The 14,507-nt window shown below is 44.1% G+C and overlaps 1 protein-coding gene across 1 annotated transcript in view; it reads left to right on the top strand.

The window, feature by feature from the left end:
- Positions 1–3,879, top strand: part of PSMG2 (proteasome assembly chaperone 2) — an 85,001-nt gene extending 81,122 nt beyond the window's left edge. Inside the window, exon 7 of the mRNA XM_069219932.1 lies at positions 1,775–3,879. Coding sequence (XP_069076033.1) covers positions 1,775–1,867 — 93 coding nt within the window. The 3' untranslated portion in view covers positions 1,868–3,879. The remainder of the gene's footprint in view (positions 1–1,774) is intronic.
- Positions 3,880–14,507: the final 10,628 nt, after the last annotated feature.

The raw sequence follows: 14,507 nt of genomic DNA, 5'->3' as shown, positions 1-14,507 counted from the left end.
TGGGACCACCTCCCCTTTTTCTCAGCCCTCGCTTGACGAATAACCCAGAAACTTTCAAGACAGCTGCTGAAGTGAGTGGTGTGCTAGTTTTTAAAATTTCATGAAGAATCGTCAAGAGGCACCAAAGTTATTGGCAAAACAAAAAATGCTTTTCCTATGGAAACTAGGTCCTAACTATAACTGCCTGCTGGCAATCACCAGTAGGTTATATATTTATATATATATATATATATATATATATCTCAAGCTAGAAAGAAATTGCTGGGTCCTCCGCCTCAATGCGACAGACCGAGACGGGGCAGCGACCACCCCCAATATCCAAAAACACAGTTCATCCAGCCCAAGTGAATTCCACGTTCCATGCCACTGGCATAGAAAAACGAGTCTCAGTCATCAACTGTTGCTGAAGTGAAGATTTATAACTTTTTCCATTTTTAGTACTCAGTGCAAACACGGAAACATGAAAACACAGACAATAACGAAGGTCTATACACCAGGAAAAACCTAAACTTGCCTCTTCAGTGTTGGCCATCTTTAAATGGCTACTACCAGCGACAGTATTAAAAACCGTACAAGACCGTATTCTTATGCTACTACCCGCTCAAATTGATGGAACATGAATAATTCATAGGGTTCCAAATCTATACATTAAATACAAATTGTTCTCAAAAAATGTATCCAAATGAAAAATAAATATTCACATGTTCCGATGGTTACGGCCCAAGTGGGCTGACCCCTTAACTAATATCACATATATTTCCAAATAAACATAGTATATAGTGGCTTGTAACCAAAATAATTGAAAAAACTGTAAGTTAATATCCACACTACCAAACAAGAGAAAATTCTAAGATACATAGCTCAATCAAACCCCAAGTGGGCTACTTGAAAAAAAGGATACAATAGCTCTTTTGAGTTTCTTGTTTTAAGAAGTATTAGGTTGTAATCCATGTTGTAAGTCCGTCAATACCTGAACCTAAGTGCCACCATCTGTGAAATAAAACATAATAAGCAAATGAATATATAATGTGCGTGTAAGATTAGATAGATACATACATGCATCAAAAGCTATAGTTAACCATTTTAAGTAACATGTAGGCTCCTCTATTCCTCTATTGCCACAGTCGCAGCTACGCAGTAAACAGTACTGGCACTTAACAATGTGGTTGGTAAGTTGCTGTGTTTGGGTTTTTCTGTGTAGCTTTGAAGGTGACATTCAACAGCTTTGGAGATGGGCCCAAGGGGAAAGCGATGGCAGATGTATCTCGGGCACAAGCCCTTCTGAGACGAGTGACAACTGTTCTGAAACGCAAACTGATTATGTGGACATTCTTCAACTTTTTGGAAACTGGTATTGTGGGTACGCAGGAACACTACCAAAACTGACAATGTTAGAATATTTGGGGAGTTGAGAAACCTAGTTATGTGGGCATAGTCTGGCAGTATTGAAACAAGTAATGCAATCTGAAGTATGGACACAGTGAAGCATTGTGGTGTCTCCCTATTGGTCGTACTATGTGTATCCTTCAAAGCATTAAACACTGACAGCAAAAAAAGACTGGAATGTGTTTGGTCTTTCTGAATGTTGCACTAAAGCTAATGGATGCTGGCTGTGTTTGGTCATACAAATGGCTCCCGAGAGAAGAGCCAGAGACAAAAAGGGGCATGAATTTGGTGTCCATGAGGAGCAGATACATTCCATTTTGTTCTGATGATGTAGTCTGGCAAAGCACACATATATTAATATAATTTTCCTTTTGTTTTAAATCGATAGAGTGGGGATTCGACAGCAACCTCTACAAAATGGAAAATACCGAATTCCTGGCGATTACTGTTTGGTAGCGGGCTTCCTCCAGCACTTTTCTGATAGATCGGCACTGCAAAGTCATTTAAAGCGCCTATAACAACATAAAACAAAACACCAACTGCTCTTAAAGAACGTGTTGCTTTGCTCCAATTGAAGGATTACTAAATTTGAATTGAATACTGCTGAGAGTCAAAAATACAATATTTTCATAAAAGTGTGTGGATTGCTTTTATATCATTCACACTCTCTTAGACTTCTTAATACTTTCACAGGAGTTGCGCTTTGTTCACCCTTTAGAAAAAGTTGTTCCTCCGGCAGAAAATGACAAATGTGATAAATCTGTGAGATTGCCCCGTTGCTTTTCAATCTGCCAGCAAATATCAAATGCAACATAGCCAACATTTACCGTCGAACGTTCCAATATTTTATGGTTCTCGTATGCTCTGCCATTCGCGCATAGTTTATGCTGTGATACTATTGCCAGCATACAAACAATTTTCTGTGTGACATGGTGCCTCCATTATTAAATGCATCAGGTAGGGTTATTAATAGTGTCAGCCATGCACATTTTTTGCACATTTTTTCCCAAACGTTATCATTATGGTGGTTTGTTTACTTGGATGCAGATGTCCTTTATCTGCCACGCTTGTTAAGTAGAATACGTGTGATTACAGTAAACAATTTTCCTAAGAAACCGCTTTAGTAAATACATTTCTGCACCATTTTTTCCACCAAACATCAGTGCTAAGGGTCCCTCAAGATATGGCAGATGAACGACTTGTGCGCAGCGCTAACAAAATGCTCAGTTGCGTGGCAACAGGTCTCCTTAACATCCACTTGAATGCGGTTGCTGCTGTACCATTTTGTCCATAGGCATCCAGAAGGTCCTTGGTGGCCAATATTTTAAAGGGTAACAGAGATTCCAATTCTCTGCTATCTGTGGTGTGCCCCACTGATGTGCTCCATGCATATTGTGAAATTCAGGGTATTATGTAACTTTCCAGTTAATAAATCTGGGATTTGAAAGTCCTATTGATTCTTATGCTAACTCAATTTAAAGATCTAGTTTTTGCCTCACTGTTGAAATGCAGCCATAGTAATGCCCTTACAGAAATGCATATCCCTATATGTATGCTGTTTACGTCTGGTATGTATCATAGTTGCCTGTTTTTGGTAGGTTGCATAATGAGCTATGTCTTTGTAGTACCACTCTTTCACGTAAGAGTTCTATGTTATTCAGGAGACCGCTGCCTTCTCCCCCAGATGTCTTTCCCAATGGGAAATATGTGAAGCAGCACCACTTCCTTTAACGAACACTGGGATAAGCTTTACAAAAAATATTTCCCATTTGTGAATGCATATGCAGAAATGGTGGTCTGCTGTGACTTGCATGCCACCATCTCTGTATATACAGCCAATTGGAGGGGATATCAAATACCTACCTTCCTAATTAATATTAGTTAGACAGGTTGTTCTGTGAACTCCTGCGCATGAAAAGTTTTTGAATGTGACTTATTAGCACATAGGTCACATCACACAATTACAGGCATGGCACACAATTAGTCATGACACAAAAAGTCAGTGCCCAGTTTGCACTTACTATTCGTGACCTGTCTGTTGTATATCTGACTCTACTCTCTGTCTTCTAGGCAGCTAATAAACATGGTGCTAAATTGCAAGATTAATTAAAATTACAAGTTCAAGAAGCAATTATATAAGCTAATAAAATATGATATATGTTGTATCGGTAGAGGAGTGTTTGTCCTAAACACATGTAGCACAGGTACAATAATCTACTGTATGGAGTGGAGACAGCCGACATGTATCCCATGAACTCTCTTCCCTGCTTACCTGAAAGCGGATCTACATTAGGAATGTAGACAGTCCTGACAGACAGACAGTTTAGAGGGGAGTACTCCTAACCCTTTCCCCTGGATCAGCACACACAAGACATCTGGGCCAGTAATATTAGAAAACTACCACAACTATTCTGCACATATTCTGAACTAGGTTAATACCACATTTATTGTGGCAACAGTGCAAATAAACTATGTAAACTGTATGAAGAAAGATATTGTCTTAGTTTGTATTTCTTTTAGTTAAAGACGTTTTATTTAATCCATGTGTAATTTTGTGACTCTCCTTGGGGTTACAGACTTGGGTAATGCCGTAAATTAGATCACATTTTGAGGAATTCTCCACACATTGATGCGTTTTCAATATAAACCTCGGTTGTGACTAGCCTATTGGCATTCAGTTGTTTTCTTTTTTTTTTCCCAATTCCTCCTTCGGAAACGTTCTGGAATATTCGTACATTATGGGCGTCTTAGATCAGATTTGTCTTCTTAATTGCCCCGGATAAATTAACCCCTGCAGCTGAACTTTTAATCAATTGGACTAAAAGTTTGTTTAACTTTTTCTTCTCGAAATGTAGCCCATAAAGGTACGTCAGAAAACTCCTCATAGCCAACTGCAAATTCTTAGTTCCACTAGTTTCTACACCATCAGAAATTGCTTAGATACACAGATTTGTTTTCCAAATGACATGTTCTAACAAGGTACCTTTCAGATGTCTTAAAGTCTTATTTAAAGATTGGCAGTACCTGAAATCCTTCTGATTTGAAATTGCTAAATCTGAAGATGGATTCTTCAGCGGAATTTACTCCCCCATAGACATAGATGGTAAATGAAAATCCACTTGTAGAGTTTCCTATGGATTTAGCTCTTCTTACAGAAAACGAGGGATTTTCAGTTAATCCCAATTTTATAACGGAAATAATGCTTTGGCTTGTTAGTCTCTATATAGTCATCATTGATGCAATGCTCACATCTTTCAGTTTAAGCTGAGAAACATTCTGATTGATTTTAAAATAATGCCCATGGATGTTAAATTTACTCTCTATATTATGTTGATTATTCGAAATGCTGTGTCCTTTTAGTTCGCTTAAATATATATATGGATTGAAAGCTTCCTCTGGAAATCCGTAATGCGAAATGGAGATTCAACACATCCAATGGTAGAATCATGTCTTTAAGGAAAGCCGTCCCAGCTTCTAGAACTGTGACAGCAGAGAGGTTCTGAAAGGCTATAAAGGAACATCTTGAGCCCAAGATCCATCAGAACCAGTTTCAGTAATGCTTCAGTAGTACTTCCTAATATCCAGGGGGCTGAGGAGGGGGTCTCCACAGAGTGGCTAGAGGTATTCCACAACAAGATGGGTAGTGTTACATTTAATTTAGCAAAGAACGTCTCTGGTCTTTGGTCCAGAGTATTTTGGATAAAAGAGAAAAATCTCAAAAGGTACACCGTTTTTTAAAAAGTTGCCTCCCTAGGAGGGAGAGAGGGAAGGAGATTCCTCCAGTAGGCTACATAAGAGTGAGATCTAAACTATTTTCACAATGGTTTTTGAAAGAGCTAAATGAATGAAAAATGTCCTGAGACCTTAGCAAAAAATGGAAATGACATCCCACGATTCTGAGGTTTGAAAATGACATTCAGTCAGAACAAGCATTTGCAATGCAACGGGTCTCGCATTTCTCCGAGTTAGAGCTATTAGCAGTTGTAAACTTCCAACCGGACTTTTCTTGCTCATTAAATAGAAAAAAATGAGCGTGATCGCGCTGTGAAAAAAGAGAAAAAGTAGTCCACAAACCGGATGGAAAACAGCAAGCCTCGTATGTTTTCAGTACTTGGTCGCTGCGCTCGAGGAGGGCTAACCACCGTAAAAGGCATGCCTTATGCATGCCTTCCACTAATGAAAGCAAGCAGATTTTAAAAGGCAAGCCCACGAACCAATGAAGGACACTGAGTTGACATGGGCAGGGCTCCGAGCTATTTTCTAATTACTACAGCGTCTCGCAAGCAATACCCAGGCTTGACCCTAAAAATGTGTAATACACATTTTCGATGCCAAGGCAACGTACATTGAAGGTCAAGTTAACTCAACTAATTAATGACTGAGAAAAATAATGACATTTTTTAACAGGACTTCAAACTTCCATAATTCTCTGCTGTGATTTCCCTAGTTGCCAAATTTGATGAATATGTCCAATTACTTGAGGATTTTAACGCTTTCCCTTATCACTCAAGCCTTCGATACACAATAAGAATTCTCTGAACAACTGGCAAGCTTTTCATGACGTTTATCAAACATTTGTTCAAAATCAATGCCAACTTAAAACCCAATCATTTCTTCAATAACATCCTGGTCAGGCAAGAACCGTGAGCCATCATGCTGCTTCTTTTTGGAAACATTTCTCAGTTTCTCATTGTGGGGGCCCTGGTTGTCACAGAACTTGTCTGCTGCTTCTGAAAAAAACCTCAGACAGACCTAAATAATTTGCTTACTGTCGTATCAAGACACTTTTTTCTCGGCAAAGACAATTGTGAGTTGTGTGACATCTCAAGTAAAACCATATTTTAATCAAAAACTCCTGGATTACTTGTTATCAAGTACCTGACTAAGCTAGGAAATTGAGACACCTGTGATTCAAGTAGTGGGATGCCATCAGCGGGTGCTGGCCTGGATTGGGGGCGCTGACCTCATGGAGGCGCTGTGTTTAGCAATAACTTACGAAACTTGCGATTTAAAGGCACCTTGTGGAAGGTTCCCAGTGAGTCCAGCCTTCAAGAAGTATTTAAAATGTCAAGCTACCTCTTGTGATGAATTTTCCTGCTACAGAGAGAGATCGGAGTTTTGTCCAGCGGCAGGTTTGACTCGCCAAAAAGTCGCACAGAGGGTTAAAGTGCAAAGAACAGAACTATATTTTATGTGGATAGCTGAGTGGATTAGTAAAGCCAGCCTTTACAAGCGCTTTAAAATAAATGAATGTATGTGAAAGGGGGGCTAAGGAGAGATCAGGGGCACATTTGCCGGGTGGTAGTGAGGGAATCCTAGGAGGTGGTCATGGGATGGAAAGTGCCAAAAAAGACTGTTGCACAGGGCGCCACCAGCGCTAAAGCAGGCCCTGGATGCCATTTTACATATTCTTGACATTGGTGACTCCTGCCTTCAAATGATCTTCAATTTTTTGGTGGCTTATGACATAGGTGTGAGTGTTAAATGAAAAGTGCAAAAGTTTTGCTTCAAATGTAACTAAACGTAAGTGACTACTTTTTCAGTCCAGTGCCCCTCTCACAAGACGTCTCTTAAGTAAGCGTTCTCCCACAAACACTGTTCAACTTATAACAGACATCTCTTGGGGATATTCTTGGAAACTTTCTGGCACACCACACCATCAATGAATGTGCTGATGATACCCAATAGTATCTGAATATCTCTGTCTTGAATGATATCTCAATTTTAGCTATAGCTTTCAAGGTCATCCAGGCTTGGATAGCCCACCATCACCTGACACCCTGGGGATCGGACCAGCCAAGATGGCTGAATAGACATACCTCGATGAAGCTATCAGCGTGAAAGGGCACAATCCTGAGCTCCCAAGATGCTGTAGCCCCGCTGATCAGAGCGCCTACACCTGCTACTGCCCAGGAGTGCCAGTTCCTGGTCCCTGTGGCGTTCAACATTTGGAGACAAGAAACTGACGATGCTGTGGGCCAGCAGCCAGTAGTGACTGAGAGAGGCAGCAAGACCTAAGTCCTGCGGATGTTGGGGACCGGCAACAAATTGATGTGTGGTCATTGTGATGCCGACAGCAGGCCCGAAATTGCCTCTGCCTCCCCCCATGGGGTGGGGACCTGTTTGTGTCCTTCGACTTATTTTCCCTGATGCTCGTGTGAGGAGGGAGGCGCCGGCCACACCTGGGAGGAGCCTCGTGGACTCCTGTGGCGCTGAATCCTGTGAGTGCAGCACTTGCCTACAACCCCAGACAGTAGGCTGTTTAAACTGCAGGGGGGCAGAGACCACCACACCTGTTGGTTTCTGGGTTCAAACAAGCATTTGCAATGCAATCGGTCTCACGTTTAATCGCGTTAGAGCTATTAGCATTGTAAATTCCCAACTGTTCTTTTCTCGACACATAAATTGAAAATGAAAAGTAAAACAGTTGATATAAGTGAGCCGATTCAAATCGCCACGGCCACCATGAGCATGACCATGAAGGAGAGACACAAAAGGAAAAAGACGTTCGCTCGCAGTCAAAAGTATCGGCAAACGTGCAATTATCCATGTACCAGGGTTGATGGCCAAGGCTGTAACAAAACTGCCCCAAGGAGGGACAAACGTAAAGCATTTACCAATGATTACAAAGGATTTTTGAAAGGCAAGCCCATGAACGAGTGATAGTGATGGGCGTGTGGTGGGCATGGTTAAAAACCCACCGATAGATTACAACACATCAGAGCGCTTGCACGCACCACCTAAAAAGACCAAAAAAAACTCAGATCCCGAAGCAGCGCTGTATTAACCCCAACATCTGTAACTAGCTGTTAGGAGCGGCATGGGCAGGGTGGATAGAGCCCAGTGCCCTCCTTTTCTCCTGCACCATAGATGGCGATGCCTAGGCCCTGAAAAGGCGAACTTTATTGCTCATATGGCATTTCACTGGGCTGAGAGCACCCTGGATATTGATGGGCCCCTGGAGCTGTTAGCGGTCCCTAGGTCCACTGGGGGACCATCTGGTCGCCCGTGGCTTTCCTGAAAGAAATCTGGTCTCTGCCTTGGGAGGTGTACAGGTTAGAAGAGTCCAAAGCCTGCGGCTACTGAACTCTTGAAGAGGTCGAATGGAACTAAATCTGACCCTCATCTGACACCCCCTTTCATTTGGAGCCCTGCATATGCAAGGCACATGGTGGAGCCGGGCTCTACCTGGGGCTCCCGACTGACCCGATGTAGGAGGGGATTTAAGGGATATTGAGAAGGTGGGCAGTGAAAGCATTTCTCTCCCCCCTTCCCTAGTCCAGCCGCTGAGGCAAACACTAAGGTGACGGAGACAGTGGGAGACGGTCACTGTTGCCCCTTAATGGACAGCCGGGCCATGACCCTCTGGAGGAGGTGGGTAGGGTGACATCTTGGTGTCTGTTCGTGTGCTACTTGAGTGGAATCCTTCATAGCCTGGCTCCCTGGCGGGGGAGGCCCATGGAGCTGCCTCCATGACGGGTAGGGAAAAGGGAGTTAGAGCTGCGCAATTGAACAAAATTGACCAAATACACTGTGCCCAGTTGCACCCTGTAGGAGGCTGGGCAGGGTGAAGAGTCCAAACTGGGGCCCAAGCTCTAGCCGCACCTGAGATTCTGGTCTCAATACAAAGTACGAGGGCTGCACTAGAGACTAAAATGGACTCAGTGGCCATTGAGGTCAACCTTCTCTAGCTGGATCTCTGGATGGTCACTGATAGTTACCAATGCTGAGGATGACGTTTCCACCATTAAAAAGGAAATCCCAATGTTTCAGGCTACTGTGACCAGCCTGACATGCAGTGCAACGCAAACGGAGGGGTGCTCCAGGAGGAACAATATACGCCTTATTGGTTTTCTGGAACATGTGGAGAGCCTCTCTACCTAACTGTTCCTAGAGGATTGGATTATTAACACACTTCAACATGGGCACTTCTCTAACTTCTTCACGATCTATCGGGCACACAAGGCACTGGTGGCAGAGCCATGCCCAGGGTCTCCCCCAAGAACCCTGATCGCTTGCCTATTCAGTTATAGGAACTGAGACGCTAACCTGTAACATGTCTGTTCACATAGCCTCCACACAATGAAGATAGATTCTTATATTTCCGGACTATACAAGGAAAGATCAAGAGCTTCAGAAAAACTTCATGCCAATCAAAAAACTGCTGAGAGAACACCTGCGAAACTCCAAGTCCAATGTGCGGGCAAGGTCCATTTTTCTTTAATATCCGCAAGCCGCATTTGACTGGCTGGAGATGCTGGGACTACGCCTCGAACAACAGCCTCCTGAATGGTGAGAGCAGAGACTGTGTGGAGTACGTCGCTGAAACAGAAACAAAGTGGCACCTCACAGGAGGTCGCATTGTGGTTTGCCAAGATGGAATCTTACAAGCTGAATCGTCAGATGCGGTGTCCCAAAGCTCGTTCTTTCAAATATGTGTGGTCCCAGACACCCTCTGCAATAGTACTGATGCAGGGTGTAGGCGGCTGAGGATGTGACTCTGGAAATATGGTTTGTGCCTGCTCTCATTCATAGTTTGTTTTGCTGTACATCAGAAGTTTGAGATGGGCACTCTGCCACACACCTTGTAGGATGGGGCTCTTTGTTGTTATAATATTGTGTTACATTTTGCCATCTACCATCTTCACAACTGGGAACGACTGAGGACCCTCCCTCCCCTGGATTGCTGAGCACCCACAGCAGGTTTGCGATTTGTGGAGTGCTTGGAAACCCGGACAGTGTCCACACTTAAAGTAGTTTTAGCAACTTAGTTGGGTGCAGTAAGGGTGGGATCTTGGGGTGGGTTTCAGTGCCCCGTTGGTCAGTGGTTAAGTCAGTAGGGGTACGGTAAGTTTGGGGATGGGGTATGTTGTATTTTGTTGTCTTATCTTGTTGGGGCTGCTTCCACACACTGCTGGTGCAGCCTGTTATCAAGTTGGTTACTGTTATGATTGAGGCAGGGTATTCCACATACACGCAACATACATGACTGCTGTAGGGACTAAATAAAAATTCCTCACCTGGAATGCGAAAGGTTGAAATAATTCTGTGAAATGACAGAAAGTGCATGCCTATCTCCGGTGGTATGGGGTGGCCATAGCATTCCTCCAGGAAATGCATTTGTGTGGGGGGAATGCATCAAATGTTTTAAAAAAGAGATGATGGGGACAGATTTACGCCACATCCTACTCCTGCTATGCTCGAGGGGCCCTGGTCTGGGTCACACCAGGAGTCCCCTTTAAAAAGACACATACTGACTGATGCAGATGGGAGATAGGTTATTGTGACAGGTACACTAGACACCCATGAGTTATGTCTTATCAATATATATGCACCTAATACTGATGACGGTACGTAACTCAGTGCAGTGCTGGTGGCAGCACAGGACTCATGGCGGTGGAGGTGGTTATGGCGGGAGACTTTAATTGTGTAGTAGATGATATGTTGGCCAGATCCCTGCCATGCTGCGGTACTAAGCCTTATATGATGTCAGTGCTCGAACAGACTAGGGCGAGCATGAGACTGGTGGACGTGTGGTGCTCACAACATCGCCAGGCACTTGCCTACTCCTGCTATATCCCTGTGACAGGTACGCATAGTAGATTAGATTATTTCTTCATAAAAGCTGATGCAACAGCGCATGGAGATTTTGTAAGTAGTGGGACACGGCAGGATGCCTCTTAGCATGACTCATAAAATCTGAAACCTCAGTGAAACCCGTACTGGCCCTGAGAGACCTGATGTGGCCAGTTGTCTCTACTCAGCAGGCAATTAACAAGGTCTTTGCTGATCATCTGCAGGAGGTGTACACCGTACCACAGAAGTGATGTGCACCTCCTTCCTGACTATCTGACAGGATTGCCCCTACAGTGGCTTATGCCGGAAGATCGAGAGGAACTCGGGGCCCCAGTAAGAACGAGGTGCTTAGAGTAGTGGATGCGTTGAAGACTGCTAAATCTCCAGGGGGAGACGGACTATTGGCAGAATTGTATAAAGCCTTCTCAGAGCCCCTGATAGGCAAATTGTTGGTTGTCTATAACAAGGCACTTGAGCAGGGTATCATCCCAGATTCCATGCAGGAAGCCCTGGTGGTGCTGGTACCGAAACCAGGGAAGGACCCCATGGAGGCAGACTCCTATCATCCAGTCTCCATGTTGAACGTAGACCAGAAGATCCTCAGTCACACACTGGTGGGGAGATTGCTGCCTCACCTCCCGCGACTGATCCATACAGATCAGTCAGGATTAATTCCATGATGAAATACGTTGCGTAACCTGTGCCGTCTGACTCATGTTTTACACAATCCCAGCCTTGACAGCGACCCGTATGTGTTAGCTGTTGTAGATATAGAACAGGGAATTGGCTTGTTTTGCTGTTATTATATCTGGCAAATATTGACCAGGGCAGGCCTTGGCCATAATTACATTAAATGGATTCAACTACTTTATGAATGCCCACTAGCAAAGGTTCGCTCGACATACTGCTTCAGAGAGGCACCAGTCAGAGCTGCCCGTTGTCTTCCCTGCTTTTTGCCCTGGCAATGGAACCACAGGCTTGCCGGCTTCGCCAAGTGCTGCAGGGATGGGGCATAGGGGTCGGTCACATGGTGCATGTCGCATCTCTATATGTCAAAGACGCCATGCACTATTTGTGTTACCCAGACCTCTAAATCAGGTTCCTGTTTAATGTTATGCAAGAATTTGGTGACCTTTCAGGGCTCTCCATTAATTGCCGTCAGTCAACTCTGTTCCTACTGGGCCAACTACGTGGGCTTCCTGCAGCGCACCTGCCTGAGTCGGGATTACCACAGACAGTGGATAATGTCAAATACCTGGTGATACAGGTGGCGCATGATGTACAACGAACATACAATATGAACTTGGGTCAGCTGATCCCTTAACCTGTGACCCTTCATAGACTTCTGGAATACACTACAGTTGTCCTTGATAGGGAAATTTGCCCTTTTAAAAATGGTGGTACTGCCTCAATGTCTGTACATCCTGCAGGGAGCAATGTGTGAAATCTCCCTATGGGTCTTTACGGAATAGGACGGATTATTATTAACACTACTTTGGGTGGGGAGGCGCTGTAGGATCTGTCTATCTACCCTCAAGAGGGAATGGGAAAATGGTGGAATGAGGGTCCCTGACCTCGAGCTTGAATACTTGACATCACATTTCCAACATGCCGTCCATTGGCTAAATGGTAAAGACAACTGAGAATGGTCGCTCTTGGCTAGTACCCACGAGGGTACTAGTGTTTGAATTGTTCCCCATCGTTGAGTGTGGAGTTCCAAGTAACTTAAAAATAGCAGTACTGGCCTTCAACGTGTTAGAAAAACTCTAAAAAGGGCCACCTTTTTGTCCCTCTGCCTCACTGGAAAATACCCAAACGCCATCCAAAGAGTTGTAGATGCACTCATTTCCAGTCCCTCAGAGGCCACCAAACCTCATTCACAATTGTGAAAGGATATAAAGGTCAGCCACGGGTACAGGGAGGGCCACATGTAAATTTATGAATGATCTCAATGTAGGAGAACTGTAGTTACAAGTAAGTGTATTTTTGTTCTGCAGCATTGGAGAGTTTATAGATGTTAATGTTTGAATCCAAATAGGATGTAATAGAACACAATCAGGAGCTTCCAATGCAGATGGTGAGAGTAAACAAATGAGGCTCCCTTTAATTCAATATGTGCCATAGGTCAGCCTGTCTCAGTAATAATGTAATTTCTGCTGCCACATTCAAGCAAAACTGTTTTGCAAATGTTTGGCGATTCTTCCAGGTAGCAGCTCTACATATATCTTTGACTGACAAACCTGCATACAGGATCACTGACTGTTACACCTGACAGCTTTTTGGCATGAATCCCCTGTCTTTTTGCTTGCTGACCTCCTGTATTTATGGTTTACTGGGTTCTGTTTTTGCTGGTTTATTGTCTCTGCGCCCTTTACCACTGCTGATCATTGCTAAAGTGCAAGTGCTCCTTAGGTAAATTATACTGTTGATTGGTTTATCCATAATTGGCATATTTGATTTATTGGTAAGTCCCCAGTAAAGTGCACCAAAGGTGCCAAGGCCTGTAAATCAAATGCTACTAGTGGGCCTGTAGCACTGATTGTGCCACCCACAAAAGTAGCCCTGTAAACATGGCTCATACCTGCCACTGCAGTGTCTGCATGTGCAGTTTTAAGCTGCCAAGTCGACCTGGCAAGTGTACCCACTTGCCAGGCCCAAACCTTCCCTTTTAGTACATGTAAGGCACCCCTAAGGTAGGCCCTAGGTAGCCTCATGGGCAGGGTGCAGTGTATTGAAAAGGTAGGACATGTACTGCTGTGTTTTACATGTCCTAACAGTAAATACTGCCAAATTCAGGTTTCACTGTTGCAAGGCCTATCTCCCTCATAGGTTAACATGGGGGCTGCCTTTAAATAACTTTGAAGCGCAGATTCCCTTTGAGAACAGATAGAAATATAGAGTTTGGGGTCACTGAACTCACAATTTAAAAATACATCTTTTAGTGAAGTTGGTTTTTCCCACGTTTCCTCTAGACAGGTACACAAAGGGATCTGGGGTGTAGCCTGCAAATCCTGATGAGCCATCTGGGATAAAGTGGAGGGAGGAGTGGTCACTTACACCTGAAAGGGCTGTGCCTGCCCTTACACAATGCAGTCTCTGACCCCCTGGGGTGTGTCTGGGGCCAGGCCTGGGCAAGGCAGGATCTTGTGAAAGACAGAGGCTTCCCTTTGAAGTATGTCTACTTCAAAGGCAGAACTGGGAATAAGTAGTGGACCCAAAACCCCCGACTTTTAGAATCTTTCTGGAGTCAAGAGGAACCTCTGCCAAGGAGAAGAGCTGAAGAGCTGGAAGTGGAGTACTGCCCCTTTGCTATGTTGCTTTGCTGGGTTGGCCTGCAGTTGCTGTTTCTGCCTTAAAGAGAGCAAAGCGTGAACTTTGCTGTGTATCCTGCTTGAGAAAGCTCTCAAAGGGCTTGGTTTAGAGTTTGCCTCCTGTTAGAAGTCTCAGGGACACCAAAGACTTCACTTTCCTCGACCTGCAGCACTGGGAACTGTGCGTTTTGTGCTGTTCAAGAAGAGAAACCACTGCGACGCTGGCAACGATGC

Source organism: Pleurodeles waltl, chromosome 2_2 (assembly GCF_031143425.1).
Source record: "Pleurodeles waltl isolate 20211129_DDA chromosome 2_2, aPleWal1.hap1.20221129, whole genome shotgun sequence".
NCBI classification, from domain to species: Eukaryota; Metazoa; Chordata; class Amphibia; order Caudata; family Salamandridae; genus Pleurodeles; species Pleurodeles waltl.
Note: the sequence above shows the minus strand (reverse complement) of the source record. Positions and strands in the feature narration are given on the sequence as shown.